At 40.8% G+C, this 17163-nt stretch overlaps 1 protein-coding gene across 1 annotated transcript; it reads left to right on the forward strand.

Annotated features, from left to right (window-relative positions):
* The first annotated feature begins 238 nt into the window (after positions 1-238).
* Positions 239-17046, forward strand: vps35 (VPS35 retromer complex component). The gene is made up of 17 exons (XM_084366092.1): positions 239-344; positions 1452-1550; positions 2827-2923; positions 3495-3618; positions 6198-6380; positions 7913-8132; positions 8975-9058; positions 9198-9307; positions 9599-9695; positions 10506-10654; positions 11951-12158; positions 12832-12987; positions 13294-13416; positions 13510-13689; positions 14239-14478; positions 15159-15302; positions 15496-17046. Exons 1-17 carry the CDS (start codon positions 342-344, stop codon positions 15673-15675), a joined length of 2397 nt encoding a protein of 798 aa, XP_084222218.1. The 5' UTR covers positions 239-341; the 3' UTR covers positions 15676-17046.
* Positions 17047-17163: the final 117 nt, after the last annotated feature.

Consider the following 17163-nt stretch of genomic DNA (forward strand, 5'->3'; position numbering starts at 1 on the left):
TGTGTGTGTGTGTGTGTGTGTGTATGTACATGTACAGTATGTGTGTGGTGTGTGTGTGTCTGTGTATACATATATATATTTATATATAGTAGTAAATTTACTACTACTATGTTTATTAGCCTCTTTCACCGGTTATTCAATATGAACCTGTTCCAGTGTTTTCTGTTGTCTCATATGTCTTTAATAAAGGAAACATAAGTTTACAGTCACATCCTGTATTGGAGGAGCTGACCACGCCTGTTCTCTGATGTACAGGCTGAGTGCAGACCGTGAAGGCAGCATTAATGTGAGTCACATGACAGGCCAGCTCCTGCGACTGATCTGATACACATATAATAACCATGGTAAGCACTTTTCTCAACTGAATATTGTTCCGTGTGTTTGCATGTTTCCTCCGATCACCTGTCTGTGTTAAATGTCGGTCAATGGAGCAGCCAGGCTCGAGTGTCTACCTTAAACTGACCTAAAATCAGCCTTGTGTGTGAGTGCTAACATGGCCTAACGCTTCTGAGGCAACGTTAGACAGCGGATAGCTCGGCTAACAAGCTACCTACTGACTGCAAGCGAGTAGCTAGGTGTTCTACTTCATTTGTAGTATTCTCGTTACCAATAACAGACCTAACAAGCCCTGATACTCGGTGTTATGTGTTGTGTCAGATGAGATAGGAGGTATTACCCCGGAGACTTGTAGGACTAAACAGGTGACGATGTGACAAGTAATGCTAGCTGTTGTTAGCTTGCTCTTCCGCTTTGCTGTGTCATATTTCACTGAGGCTAAATGTTGTGGACTGAAATCGTTCCAGCGTAAACAAATAGGACTGCTGTCGTCTGTTCAGCACCAGTGTTACACCCAAACTGACACATGTACTATTATATACATATTCCCGCATATGCATATGCACGGACATGTTTGGTGCGAACTTGCGTGCGCCACCCGCACACATCTAACGTTGGCTGGCTGAGTACACTACATTTGATCGTGCTCTGATGGAAACTGTAACTGAGAAGTGAAGTTGGGGGACTGACTCTGGACCAGCCAGGGTCCCGGAAATAGAGGCCCTGATCATGTGTTACACAGGACACTGTCACAGAGCACTTGTGGTTTGAATCAGATGACAGAGAGATTAAAATGTGCCTGTTTAAAACAGCTGTCCATACACTGAATACATCTATTAAATCAAATCACTCCATCATATTAAACCCAGTGAGTTGTATCAAGAGTTTTGTGAATCTTGCTTTATAAAAAGAACCAAATAATGTGCTGTTGTAAGGTTTTCCCACCGCTTTACGCTCACTGTCATTCAGTCCAGTCCACTGAAGAAGAGTCAACTGCTAAGTAACTTAAACTAGATAAATACAACCTTTTCCTATTCAAAAGTGATGTTTATGTCTTCCTTGGTTCATTCTGCAGAATGATGTTAAGAATTGTTTCCCTTCTCCTGGTATTTCAGCCGACCACACAGCAGTCTCCCCAGGACGAACAGGAGAAGCTTCTCGATGAAGCTGTGCAGGCTGTTAAGGTCCAGTCGTTCCAGATGAAGCGATGCCTGGTAGGATGATTGCAGTTTGTTGTAAATATAATTATTGTGGTGATAACTGTGCGAACCATTAGTTCTCAGCCCTGTTCTGAATACTGCACCCCTTGTGATGAGCTGACCAACCTGAAGAACCTAATAACTGAGGGAAAATACTGCCATCTCCAATACACGTGTTCATACGTTTTCTTTAGGAAAATGGCCTCCACATCATGTGTTACAGCTCAACGAGAATATCTTTTTTGACTTCATATATCGAGGGCATGTTGTTTTCTTTGAAGTAGCTGCTCTGGACCACTGAATCACTGCTCACATCTCAGATTTGTTTGATCAAATAGCGATTTAAATTCCATAATGAAGTGAAACAAAATGGTATTTCAGTCTGATTACCAAGAGACCTTTAAGAAGCAGCATATGTTCATGCTGTTGGTATACTACTAACTGCTGGTGCTCACCACCAGCTGTTAGATTCAAAAGGATCTCAGTGGCCCTAAACTATGCTGTCATAACTTTAGTCAAATCAATTTACCACCTGACATTAAACGAAATTGTTCACATCCAAAAAACATGATCTGAGAGAATTCATAAGCTGTTCTGAAGGCTGACGGTGCAACAGCTCCTTGCCATTGCTGTATTTCCACTGCTTGGTTCGGCTGGAATCTCTTGGCACTATTCTTTTTTGGTTTTCCATGCGAAAAAATTGTGCCTGGTACATGGTACTTTTTTTTGGTGTCAAGGTTGCAAACGAGCTGACCCAAAACTAAGTTGATAGGGCAGACCACTGAATAGACATCCTGCACATTGACCACAGTCTGCACCTCAACTTTTTATATTCTCTCAGCCTGATTTTTTTAAAATGGCAGCCTGCAAAATGTGGCTAATTGATGAAGTGCAGAGGTTCCTCTGTTTTGTTACCAATGAATGGATATATTCCATTGTTCCTATGTGTTTGTGTCACATTGAAGATGTCAGGTCAGTGTCACAGTGTTGCTATGATGTACAGTTAGGAATCCTACCTTCATTGAGAAGATATCAGCTGCATTGGAAAACAAACTTGAGAAAAGTATGATACCAAAAGCACATCAAGCAGAACTGAGCCATACAATGAGCTGGAAAGATGGCAGAAGATACTTTCTGTTGTGTTGTGTGGCTGTTATTAATTATATACATACCAACATTTTCAGTGTATAACTTCTTATATGTGTGATATAACTGATGTCTTGGATATTGAAATATTTTGTTTGTGATTATTTTGCATGTTCATAGTTTGACTGTGTTGTGTGGTCCGCAGGACAAGAGCAAGCTGATGGATGCTCTGAAGCATGCGTCTAATATGCTGGGTGAGCTGAGGACCTCCATGCTTTCTCCAAAGAGCTACTATGAGCTCTGTATCCTTTATGGTTGGCGGTTATACATGTTTGACATTGCACTAAGACAGATACAAAACTATGCAATGATGCATTTTAGCTTACGTCACTTTTCAGAATTTTTTTTGTTACTTATATGTTTTAAATAACTTGTCTTGGACAGTCAGAAAAGAATCTGGCAGAAACCATGTGCAAGTTTCCTGTTTTCACTCTTTTTACTTTAGGTGAGATTTATGTGCTTGTTGATCATGGAGTGAACATTATCAGATTTAAGACCTAACCCCTGTTGACCCATCCTGGATTCTAGCACCATTACACCAGGAAAACAATCACCATCAAGCAACGTCTTGAGTGTCCTCTCCTTTCTCTAAATCAAAAACTCCTGATAAACTAACGAGATTAAAGACTGCATCTATTCTAACTCCAGAAAGGTCTTCAGCACTTGACAACTTCTCTTCTGAGTACATCAAATATGATGGACAACCTTGCACAGGCTTAAAAAAAAGCAGCTTATGTCAGTAATTTAAAAATCGTGTTTTTGTTTATGGATGATTCAAGATGGCTTTGCACTGTTCCCTAACAGTCTTTTCAGATATGGCCATCTCTGACGAACTCCACTACCTAGAGGTTTATCTGACTGATGAGTTTGCCAAGGGACGCAAGGTGGCAGATCTCTATGAACTGGTCCAGTATGCAGGCAACATCATCCCCAGACTGTAGGTATCACCTGAAACTATACTTTAATTAAACAGGGAGTAGCTTCAGAAGGATTAAGACCCTTATTTAACATTAAAGAAATTATTTTCTTTCACCATTCTGCACACATTTAATTTTAATATGTTGTATAAATCATAAAAAATGTAAAAGCATGAAAATACTAACATACATTGCAGTCTTTTGCAGTGTTTATACATTTTTGCTCCATACTCAAGCATACTGGATCTGGCATTAAACAATGATCATAAGGGTTAAGCACTGACAACGGTGGTGACTGGTGATTGTGGCTTTAGTCTATCTATCCAGCAGCCGTTAGTCTGTACAGGAAGTTACATAAACACTGTGCAGTCTTCAGTTGTTGTTAATTATGACAAGGCAGCCATTAACATGGTACTTGGGGGATCTGTTATATCGGTTCTAGGCTCAACCTCCATTTTACATTTATTGTACATAAATCATCTAAGCACACATGTTCCTCAACAAATATAGTCCATAGGCGTAGTCCAACAAAGGGGAAGGAAGTGCATGACTAGCTTTCATCATGTTATTGATCTGTCAGATATTTAAACAGTCAAGGATTCACATCTGTACAAATGTTATTTTCACAATCCTTACATTCCCATTACCAGAAATGTTTATGTTGCTTAATACTTCAATAGGACAAATCAAATTAGTCCAATGATAAAAAAGACAAGAACCACCATATATTGTGCACAGTTAATATGTTCATATGAATGTAAGCTATATAGTATTCATCATCATTGCCCACACACCATGTATTATGTTAACAGAATAAAGTTTCAAAATCACACAAATAATAGCAAAATCTCTCTAACTCAGCAGAAATAAGTGTGTATTTTTCTGCTAACTCAGCAGAAAAATGTTTCTAATGACATCATATTGTTGAGTCAATATCTAAACCAATCAGGTGTTAGATCAGGCCAGGGGTTTGGGGTCATTGGAGAGCAACTGCACGGCCTCGCTCTAGTGAGATTATTGATGCCCACGTGCACGACATCAGAGCAAGTTGGGGTCAAGCCAGACACAAATCTAAGTCTGTATCCAAATATGTGGACTTCACAGCTCTTGCAGACTCGCGGACTTTGCGGGCGTGATCGTGGCAAGTCCACGAGTGCTATCAGAATGCACATTTCGTCCAGTCCACAAGGGCTTTCATGCGGATGGTTTTGCAGACTTCCATGGAGCTCGCTTGGGCTGCAGACTTCCCCGATTTAATTACCCACAATTCATTGCAATATGGACATGACATTGTAGAACTAATTATGAATGTGTTAAACAATTACTTTATTGAAACGTTACTTGAATTGTGTAGGCTAGTAATATTCAACCACGTCTGGCCCCTAACAATTCAATCAGAAAAACAAATGCACTCTATACAACAGCTTAGCTTGGCTACTTAATCTGTCTTCTTTCTCACCATGCTAAAAGATCCTCTCAAAAACAGTAGAAATGGCTGTCTGCATACTTTGAGACATCACTCAAAATGTGGTTTTGCATTGGGTCTTGCCTTTCTCTCCTCTGCTTTCTGTGTCTTGTTTGAACAAGGGCGGGGCTGAGCTCCTCCACCACACACACACAGAGCGACAGCAGAGCAGAGGTCACAACCGAGAGAATGAAACAGACTTGAGGTTGTATTTTACTCAACCAAATGAAAACATTGCTCATTATCTATTAGTACAACAAAAGCTGCCTGTAGGGGCAGTAACCATAACCCTAACCCCCCGGAAAGTCCTTGGCATCCCTCAATTTCCTGTTAAGCCCCCTCTGGACAGCCTGTAGCTCCTCTGTCTTGGCACAGACACCTCTTCCTCCCTTTTCCTGTTGAGGATGTCTTTGTGTATCCATAGTTTGTTGTTTGTGTAGGCACAAATGGCTTGTATGTTGTACCGGGTGCAATATGTTGTGGTTCAGCCCACTGAGTGGGGGACGGGCAGAGGAGGTTCATGTCCCTCTCATGTTGGCGTCTATGAGCTCCAGGGTCTTATTCCCCCTTGTTGCACAATCCACACACAGAGGTTGCACTTTTCCACAGTGGTTTGGGTGCAGCTCCTCCTCAGCATCCTCCAACTCTGCTTCAGCATCAAAAATCCAACATGCTGTTCTCTTTTCTGCCACCAGGAGTCGAAAATACTGAACCTGAGATTTTGTTAAGAAACAAACGGTGTTATTGCATCACAGATGAGACGCGATTAACATCCTTTTCATCCTTTACAGTCTTAGTAAAAGGCAAGCTGAGCCTTCAGCCATGGTGACAGGGTTAGGATAGGATTGTTTATCTTCTTTTTTATCTTTGTCTCATATCCTAAAATCTTTTTTCCTTCTAATTAGATCCCAGTGTAGGTCACAGAGAGCAGGAGGGACAGTAAGCTAATGCTGAAAAGCTAACGCTCCAGACATGCCCGTTCCTTTAAAAGAAAAAAAAATGTATTTGATGTAATTTTTCTTCTCTTTCCTTTGGAGAGTATGAGAGGGTCTTGCTGCTGTTTGATTATCAGCTGATGTATTTAAGTATTTACAAACTTCTTTTGAGACCAAGCTTCTGCCCCTGTCTCCACAGCTATCTGCTCATCACAGTGGGTGTGGTGTACGTTCGCTCCTTCCCCCAGTCTCGTAAGGACATTCTGAAGGACCTGGTGGAGATGTGTCGTGGTGTCCAGCACCCACTCAGAGGCCTCTTCCTCAGAAACTACCTGCTGCAGTGCACCCGAAACATACTGCCAGATGATGGAGAGCAGGCAGAGTAAGTTCAGCTTTTTTCTTTGCGCCTCTCATCCATGCTATTTTTGAACGCATTTAAAAACTTTACTTTCTAGAATCTAAACAATCTCTTAATCAGTTATGGTAGCCTTTGAAAGAATCCTTTAGTTACCAGTGGTGGCTTGTCAATAGGGGGCGATAGGGGGCTGTCCCACATGAAGAAGAATCATAAAGACCTTCATTGAATAAGACTTTTATATTTTTAGATGAGCAACCTAAATATTATACAGTTAGTGAGTAACATGTATAATCTGCAATGAAAACGTAGATAGAAATGCTCTACGTTGTGTAAAGTTACTGAGAGGTGAAAACGGTGCGTAAAGGAGTTGACATAGGAGCAGATGACATAGATGTTCATAGAGAGTCGGAGGACCCTTCAATGATAGTGAGGAGAATAGATTGAAATGGAGAAAGAAAGTTCAGTTAAGTTGCTGAATACAACACTGTTTGAGAGGAGAACAGTGAAAGAGCTCAGACAGTAGACAGTACACCCCGTCTTTTTCATGAGGCTGGTTTGCTAAGAAGTCGTGGCTAACTGCATGCAGAGAGGCTGGTGCTTTATTTTGCTTTCCCTGCCTCCTTTTTCAAACAGCAGGAACCGAACAAGCATGGATCCAGTCAGGTTTGACCGATTTTGAAGCAGAAAAAGTGAAAAGTCATGAACAAGCTAAGAGCCACATGGAAAATGCGATGGGTTTTCATGAAGGCTACAGGATAGGGATCTGAAGACGACGAGGAGGTTGACTATAACAGGCACATCTTGTCTAAAATAATAGACTGTGTTAAGTTCTGTGGTGTGTTTTGAGCTCACCCTGCGTGAAAGTGAACGCTCAGGCGTTTTCAGAGTTCTGGTGGATTTTGTAGCATCACTAGATGCAGCAGTAAAGAACATCTGCAGAGAGCTGCTGTGGGGTAAGGAACATCTAAGACAGGGCAGAATGAACTGTCAGTTTAGAGGGAGCACATCATTGAAGAAGTCAGGACTGCTGTCTTTGTTATCTCATGTCATTTTAGTCATTTTTCAAGCTTAAATGTCAAACATTTGCTGTTTCCAGCTTCTTGAAGAGTCTTTATGTTTTGGGCTGATGTTTGACAGGCACGGCTCTGGGAATTTGTAAATAGAATAAAAATGTTTTCAAGACTTTTTGAGTTTTTATTGAGGGTCATTTTTGGTATTTAGCAATAATATTTTTTGTGGAAGAACCATATCAGACAAATATTACTGTTCCATGCAGAGTATTTTTATTTAAATGTATTAAAATAGACTGGTGTGACGGGCTTTGTCACATCCTACTGGTTATAGTGCATCTGAGAAATTCCTTTTACATACTGCTGGAGCAGGAGTGTAATAATAATGACAATATTAGTAAAAAATTACAATAATTAAGTTCATCAATAGAGTTCTAAGCTGGTGAGTTGTTGATGGCTGCTTGTTTCATTTTGTACTTCACATTTAGACATGAGGTTAATATCAAGCTTTGACCCTGTACTAAAAGTGTAGCCTTAACTCCACAGGGGAACAGAGGAAATGACCGGTGATATCAACGACTCCATTGACTTTGTCCTTCTGAACTTTGCTGAAATGAACAAGTTATGGGTTCGAATGCAGCATCAGGGTCACAGCCGAGACAGAGAGAAGAGAGAGAAAGAACGACAAGAGCTCAGGATCCTGGTGGGAACCAACCTCGTTCGCCTCAGCCAGCTGGAGGGCGTCAACGTGGACAAGTACAAACAGGTGTGTGTGTGTGTGTGTGTGTGTGTGTGTGTGTGTGTGTGTGTGTGTGTGTGTGTGTGTGTGTGTGTGTGTGTGTGTGTGTGTGTGTGTGTGTGTGTGTGTGTGTGTGTGTGTCATTTGTCATTTGTCATGGCAATACTTCTCTGCAGTGATATAACTTCTTTTGGCACTCATTTCTTCAAGTAGTTTAAGTAAGATTAGAATTTCAGTTTATAGTGATTTATTTGATTTTATAGCTAATTGATATTCATGTTATAATCAATGAGAAAGCAATGCCCCTTCAAGTCCCTTCAAAAAATGTACATCAGTTTATTTTGTTAATTTCTGTTAATTCTGTAAACATGATCACTTCCTCTCCGTTATTTCCTTCCTACTGCGCAGCTCTGTTGTCAGTTGGTCCCTGCATGTTGATGTACCTCTTTTATTCAGTTAAAAAAAGCTGCTTTTATGACCGTTTTTTTCACTCTTCTCTGTTTGTCTGTCTGTTGGTTCGTTGGTTGGTCTGTCAGCAGGATTACACAAAAACTACTGAAATGATTTTGATTCGAAAGGGACAGATTCAGGGATTTTTTCTCACACTCAATAACATTGCGAGACATTTTTGTTGATGTCTCAGGGTATTATGCATGGATGTTGATTTAAAAAAAATCTGGCATATTTCGGTGGCTGGTACCTGAGTGAGTTCAAAAGGGAACTGTTGGGCCTTGGTGAAGTTTTGCACTTTACTGGGTGTGACTCTAGTGTGCAACATTTGACATGTCTCCTGCACATATTGCACAATCATGTCATAATCATGTCATCTGTGTGGTAAAACAGTCTTTCCTCTTTATTTCTCTCCACAGATTGTTCTTGCTGGAGTGCTGGAGCAGGTTGTGAACTGCAGAGACTCGTTGGCTCAGGAGTATCTAATGGAGTGCATCATTCAGGTAGACACCTGGGACACATCAGTACAATCTGTTAGATTAGTGTTGAACCACATTTAACCATTAATTCATGTAGACTGGTATCCAGTCTACGTTTTTTTAAATTAATTTAATAAATAAAAAACTGTCTTCGTTTTGTAAGGTTTTCCCAGATGAGTTCCACCTTCAGACCCTGAACCCTTTCCTGCGTTCCTGTGCTGAGCTCCATCAGCATGTCAATGTCAAGAACATCATCATTGCCCTCATTGACAGGTACAGTTGAATTCACTGTAAATTTGCAAACATATGGACTGAGGATCTCAGTTAAGTGTTGGTTTGACATTTTACTGCATTAGCAATGTCATTATTTGCATATACAAATTAAATTAACCGATTAACTGATCAGAGCAGTTAAGTGTTCATGTTGTCAGTCGCTTGAGTCCTTAAACTTAACCAGATAATTGGCTCCATGTACAGTGGACAGAATAACTGGATCCTTTCTGTAAAAAGGAAAAGTAACTTATGTTGACATAGTAAGTAAGAATTTCTGTTTTCCATTTCCAGACTTGCTCTGTTTGCCCATCGAGAAGACGGCCCTGGTATTCCAGCTGAGATCAAACTCTTTGACATCTTCTCTCAGCAAGTGGCCACAGTCATTCAAGTAGGTCACATTACAGGTTAATGTTGGTTGTCAGAAGTCCAGGTCCAGGTTCCAACACTTTGTCAAAAACACCTTCAGTACTTATTGAAGTCACAAAAATACTCAGGAAAAAGGAAACCACCAGATGAGCAGAACCTTTTGCAAGAGAGTTTTGTCCAGTCAGCAACACCAGCAAACTTGTGCAAGTTCTGGAACCCAACTGAATCCGACCCTCTGAGGCTCTGTTTATATACCCAGTGAGACTCCTGTACTCTCCACCTATGCTTCTTAACATCCACCTATCAGAAGCTCTTCTATTGATGATTGGTTTGGCTCTCTGCTTCCACGGGCCTCGACTACTGATAACGAACACCCAGTGACTTTCCCAGCTGCTGACTTCAGCATTTTTCACTGCTGCTTCGTAGTTTTCCACTGCTGACATCGACATTTTCTGCTGACTGCATTGTTTTGGGGCTTTTTCAAAATAGATGTTATTTTTTAAAATGTTAAATCAACACATCTTAGCTTTTAAAGTATACGAGTTATAAAACACTGAGTACATCAACTATTTGATTTGGTTATTGTTAAAGTTTACCACAACATTAAATTAGGTTAACTCGGTCTGTGAGACTGTTTAATCAGTGTGTACACAGTAAGAATGTTGTTTAAAAGTCCCATTCAGACAGGATGCACTTATCAAGATGAGGCCAAGTGAATTTAATGACATGAGCTGATAGGCCATTTTTATTATATTTTTATTGCACAAGGCTGTAGTGAGATGTCCTTGCTCATTTCTTGACTTTTGTTTTCATTCTGTGATTCCTCCTTCAGTCTCGCCAGGACATGCCATCAGAGGATGTGGTCTCCCTTCAGGTCTCTCTCATCAATTTGGCCATGAAGTGTTATCCTGATCGCGTGGACTACGTAGATAAAGTCCTGGAGGGGACCGTGGAGATATTCAACAAGCTCAACTTGGAACAGTAAGACCCGAAAGTCCTGACACACTAGCCCTTTTCACACAGAGATTCTACAATATCGCCACAACGAGGCACGCATCTTCACCGCTTTTGTATTTTCACAATGAGCCGGTGCTGAATGGTCCTCGGAAAGAATGCAATATTTATTTGTGTTCAAGGTACTGAGTCTCGCAGTAACTGGAGATTTACTGGAGAGTAGGGTTGTCACGATATTAAAATTTTCAACTCGATACCGATACTCAGGAAAATATTCGATACTCGATACCATTTTCGATACCACAAGGATAAAAAAAAAGACCCCAAAATTTAAAAGAAATACTTTTATTAACGAGAAAAATGCAAAAATAACCTCTGTTACAACATGTAACAATTAACAGAACCACACGTTAAATATTCTGGGGACTTGGCATCATATTTTCGCTGTTGGTCAAACAGATGGTAGAGTCGGCTGTGTGTGTTGCTGTTTGGTTGCAGGTCGACTTTTCTCTGCTTCATTATGGGACTTTAACAGAGAAAAAAACACTTTTCAGTCACCAAAATCTATGTAAACTTAGTATACTGACACTGTGTCTATTAACGTAATATGGGCATGCCCGATTCATTTTTTTTTTTTACGTTGTTTATAATCATTAACGTGACGTCAGCCCTTAATCGCTAGCTGCGGCTAATGGCTAATAATAACACGGCCAACATTAATGCGGGCCACCGGCCACGATAACATCAGTAATAATTTGAAACGAAAGACACTAACTTGTCGAAATTCACTGTAAAGGCCAGGGTGTCAGTCCTTAAGATGTTTCGCGAAGTTGGAAGTATTACTTGACTTGGTCGCCACCGCCTTGTAGCAGTGTTTGCACACAGGCTTATCTACGTCCTTTGGCTTTCCGTGCTCGTTAGACTCGAAGGCAAAATACCTCCAAACACTTTTCCCTGTTTCATTTTCAACCAAAACTGGTTGATTTGGCCCTCCTGCAGCAGCACTGGCCATGCTCTGTTGTTATTGTGCACGTCACGGTGAGGGGGAGGGTGCCGCTGCTGTGTGTGTGAAGGCAGAGAGGGAGAAGGACGCAGCGTCGGCGGCTCGGCGTCGGGGAGGGGAGGGGTGCCGGGGTGGTATCGATATGTGGAAGTTGTGGAAGTTGAAGAGTGGAAGTTGTTTCTCCATACAAACCTTTCCATCTCAGATATGATCATAGACGGGGTAGAACAGAGAAAGTAATTGCCTTCTGAATATAATCTTTGCCTCACTTGCTCCGTCTTGTGTGTCACACTTTGACCCTTTCCTTTTCCCTCTTGTAGCATAGCGACAAGCAGCGCAGTGTCAAAGGAACTTACCCGACTGTTGAAGATCCCTGTGGATACCTACAACAACATCCTAACGGTGCTGCAGCTCAAGCACTTCCCACCGCTCTTCGAGTACTTTGACTACGAGTCACGCAAGAGCATGAGTTGCTACGTGCTGAGCAACACGCTAGACTTCAACACTACCATCGTGGCACAGGAACAGGTTGGATTCCTAGTTACCACTTTAGCACGAGGTTTTGTTTTGTCTTTTTTGTTTAAATTCTTCACATAACAGTGAATGCAGCACCAACTGGTATCACCAGTCCGAATGTTGATATTGGATGATTACGCAAGATTTTAAATGTACTTCTACAGTATTTGTGCCTATTGGTTGGGCTCTGTGAAATTGTGATTGGCATTTGTCACAATTCTATACACTAAACGATTGATTGTTTAATTGTGAAAGTGATCAGTCAATAATGAAAATAATTGTAAGTTGCAGCCTTACATTAAAGATAGAAGTGCTACTCACCCATTCAGCACCCTCATTCATCCATCACTGGCACTGAACATAAGCAGTGGACAAAAATTGACGATTAAGCTTAAGCTGTATTTATGATTTATGACTCAGGGAGTTACAGTAATGGGAGTCCCACCACAGATAAAGATGGCGTAGGTTTATATGTTTAAGGTAGCATCAGATTTCACACTAGAAACACAAGAAGGCTTTTTTTCCTCTTTATAGCATGTTCCTCACAGTAACTTGCAGTGGAGATGGTTTTGCTAGATGTGTGTCACTGAAAAGGTGAAGACTACTCAGTCTTTCTTCACTCAATCAAATTTTGGAGAAAAGTGTGTCAAGTCTAAACTCGTCCCTCCATCCCTGGTTTCTCTAGGTGGACGCCATCTTGAACTTGGTATCCACGCTGATACAGGACCAGCCAGACCAACCTGCTGACGAGCCTGACCCTGAAGATTTTGCTGAGGAGCAGAGCCTTGTTGGTCGCTTCATCCATCTGCTCCACTCTGAAGATCCTGATCAACAGTACCTTGTGGGTCCTTTTCTAGACATTAAAGGAGCATACCAGAGATTTTGCACATTTATTTCACATACTAGATATAGTATGTACTTTATTGCTATTACCATACTTTATATTACTGCTGAGTATCTTGGAAACATGCTGTAGTGTTTACTTTTTAAGTATACTTACCACCCTCACTAAAAGTATGACAAAAAGTACAGTACGCTTTGGAAAATGATTGTCATGATTTTAATGTGACTTTGTGGTTGGTTGGCTACAGTGTCTATGTCGCCATCTATGTTGTTCATTGATGTTGACTTTCTGATCTGTGGTCAGATTCTGAACACAGCCCGGAAACACTTTGGTGCGGGTGGAAACCAAAGGATTCGCTACACACTCCCTCCTCTGGTGTTCGCTGCCTACCAGCTGGCCTTCAGATACAAGGAGAACTCTTCACTGGTGTGCAAGCATCCCTATTCACCACATTTCAAATGCTGTATTTCTGCTTTGTTTATCCTATTATTAAATTATCCAAAATCTGTTTACCATCAGGATGACAAGTGGGAAAAGAAGTGCCAGAAGATCTTTTCCTTCGCTCACCAGACCATCAGTGCACTTATCAAGGCTGAGCTTGCGGAGCTGCCTCTGCGACTCTTCCTGCAGGGGGCACTTGCTGCAGGCGAGATTGGCTTCGAGAACCACGAGACTGTAGCTTATGAGTTCATGTCACAGGTAGGATGTTTGATAAAATCGTCAGCTCTTTGAATCCCTTATAAGCAATTGTTTTTTTTTTCTGCTGTCTTTAAAGATTCATGTCAAGAGTTAAAGGAGAAATTTGTAACATATGGCTAGACTTTTAGTTTAAAACATTCAAAAAATAAAATCAAAACTAACATTATCAACACAATGTAAAGACTCAATGGTGTCGACTGTTGTAGGTGGTAGTAAGTCTAACAGTTACTGGAGATTTGGCTATTATTCAGCATTGAGTATTAGTCTTCAAGTGGATCTGCTAACACTTAAACTCCGCCTTTATTTTAGACATTCTGTGCAAAACAGAATTTGTGATGTTAGTTCATAAAACAAGCTACACAGCACAAGTTGAGGGCAGTAACACTGAATATTGGTCGACGAATCCAGACTAGAAGAAGTTTTGAAATTCTGACAAAAATCCCAGAGGCAACCATGGTGATTTCATTTTTAAATATTTGACTGTTGTGTGTCTCTTTCCCTCCTTTCCCACCAACCCTATCTCGCCCATGAATACATTCCTTTTACCAGGCCTTCTCTCTGTACGAGGATGAGATCAGCGACTCAAAAGCTCAGTTGGCAGCCATCACACTGATCATCGGTACCTTCGAGCGAATGAGATGTTTCAGCGAGGAAAACCACGAGCCGCTGAGGACTCAGTGTGCTCTGGCTGCCTCCAAGCTGCTGAAAAAGCCTGACCAGTGCAGAGCCGTCAGTATCTGTGCCCATCTTTTTTGGTCAGGTCGCAGCACTGACAAAAATGGTGAAGAGGTGCGTTGAATTGTTTCATTTTGGGTTTCAGAAAAGGGAACAAAATCTAGTGTTTGTACATACAACCACTGTGAGTAAAGGTAGTTGATGTAATGGTCTCCTCACCAGCTGTATCTTGGAAGCCATGATGGGTACAGCTGCAACCTGTAATTGTATTCAATCAAGGAGTAACACAGTTATACTAGAATTATGCACATGGTGATGATGAATGCACTGTAGAAAATCTGAGTTAAGCACACTGAAGCCTATTGTGGCACTTCTTTTAAGCCTTCTGTTAAGCCTGTATGAATACAGCACATTTAATCAACTGAAAGAAGTTTATTAGTATTTTTGGTGCATTTTCTGCCTTTTTATATCAAAGACATACCAGAGGAGACAGAAAATGAGAGGAGGAGTTGGTGGTTGACATGCACCAAAGGTCCCCGGGGGGGGGGGCTTGAGCCAAACAGTTCAAGCCTTAAATCCAGAAGTTCTTGGGGAGCCCAAAATAGTTCTAATTGAAAATGCAGATAATTGGTATAAATTACTTTAGACTTAATTTTAGACCCAATAGTTATCTTATTATAATATAGATAATATTTGTCCGGTAGGTTTGCTAGATCATTGATCTGCCACATTTTTGTTGTACATAAATGTGTTAGCACAGCTGTCATTGCTAACTACTGATGTTGCATCTTCAGATCCGTGATGGTAAGCGGGTGATGGAATGTCTAAAGAAAGCTCTGAAGATTGCCAACCAGTGCATGGACCCATCGCTGCAAGTCCAGCTTTTCATTGAAATCCTCAACAGATATGTCTGCTTCTATGAGAGGGAAAACGATGCGGTAAGACACCATAAATGTCAAATTTATCTTTTATCTTATCTTTATCTTGAAATTTGCTTCACTCTTTGTAGGAACAGAGTAAGAGTAAGCGTTCTTATGTGGCTGCACTCATATGAAGCCAATATAATTTTTCACCTTCAAAATGCACTACAAACAGGAATTCTACATTGTGACTCTTCCTCTACCCATCCAGGTGACTGTCCAAGTATTAAACCAGCTGATCCAAAAGATCAGGGAAGATCTCCCCAACCTGGAGGCTAGCGAGGAAACAGAGCAGATCAACAAACACTTCCACAACACACTGGAGCATCTCCGCCTGCAGAGAGAATCCCCGGAGTCTGAGGGCCCCGCCTATGAGGGCCTGGTCCTTTAAAACAGTCGCAGGTTGGGAGGATGTGAAGCCCATCAATAGATTTTCACTATATTATGAATATACAACTGCACACACAAATGCCATCCTGTAGGCCAGGAATAAAAAATAATGTCAAGAAGAGCTAAAAGAACTCACTCTTTCATTTTACTATTGTTCATTTTCCTGCATCATCATCTCCTCACTGTCCCTCACTAGCAGAACTGTTTTCTGCAGCAGGTCGGAGGTGTTACATCCAAGTGTGTGCCAGAAACCCTGCACAAGTCTTAGGCACCATTCCTTTTCAGAATTCCTACTTGACCAATTTGTCTTTAACCTGTATCATATTATCGTCAATAGTAGACTGCTGTTGTAGGTGTATCCACTGAGCCATCAACCCCTCACTTGTTCACGTCTTTCCATATTGAGAAGTGAATGTATTAGTTGAGTGTATAAAGGCTACAGAATTTAGTAGTGGTATTACAGCTTTGTTACATACAAGCTAGTTTCCAGTCCTGAATAATCAATAACTCTGCTGTTCTTTATGATGGGACCACCCAAACTGAAGACCAGACAAATGGAAGCACATGCAAAGTTTGGCCCCACAGGGATGATGTTGTTCCCATTAAAAACTGATTAATGTTTAAGAGCAGAGCATCTTTTCATCTTTTCAGACTTTGACTGTGTGAACTTGAGTCAAAGCAGTTAGTAATTGTGAAGCAATTTGCATGATCCTCAATCCTCTAGCCATCCCAGCTGGGTTGCAAAGAAATGACAAATAGCCTCACTGATCCACTAGTTTTGTAGGTTGCAAAAATTGTCATACTTAAGCTCATACATGAGTAGAGCTTCTTTTTAATAACGTCAGATTTGTCTCAGCCTCCATATTTCATGTGTTGGTTTATTTCTGGACTTCTCACCAGTGTATTGACCCGTTCAGAACTGCAGCATGTGATGGCATGCTTTGTGTGCTTGTACCAAAAGGCCTGGTTTTCAGTTTATTCTATACGGATCCCAGCAACTACAGTTACTAAATTTGTCCGATTTCTGTCCATCAATGAAACCCTATTACTTGGTGACACTGTCCTTTCAGATTAAACTGTTGTGGAGGGTGTGCAGTGATTCCTCAGGATTGTATGCTAGTTGACGAGTTGCCATACTGAGTACCTAATGATGTACAAGTTTGGTTTTGGAGTTGTTTGCTGCAGCATCTGACACTGTCTGCTAATCTCTCTTTCTTAACTATTATTGTTGATTTTTTGGAGAGAGTATTGAATGATTTCTTTCCCCTTTCTGTATCTGTATGTAAACCCACTTGTAAATCAGATAAGGAAAAACGCAGATTAAATAGCAATTATCATGTCATTTGCTGAAATAAAATTGAAATTAACAATACCTATCTACATTGTGTTTATTTTACACACAGCATATGAATATAATAAAACTCATTGTTAATATATGGTGACTGTCATTATGTTTTTAATTATTTCATACAACAAAAGACATATTTCA

The sequence above is a fragment of the Pagrus pagrus genome, assembly GCF_965226575.1.
Source record: "Pagrus pagrus genome assembly, chromosome: 1".
Classification (NCBI taxonomy): Eukaryota; Metazoa; Chordata; class Actinopteri; order Spariformes; family Sparidae; genus Pagrus; species Pagrus pagrus.

Excerpts from the sequence above, each read along its gene's own strand:
- vps35 (XM_084366092.1), top strand. Across the intron at positions 1,551-2,826 it reads TCCAGATGAAGCGATGCCTG|GACAAGAGCAAGCTGATGGA; the intron begins GTAGGATGATTG and ends TGTGGTCCGCAG. Across the intron at positions 8,133-8,974 it reads ACGTGGACAAGTACAAACAG|ATTGTTCTTGCTGGAGTGCT; the intron begins GTGTGTGTGTGT and ends TTCTCTCCACAG.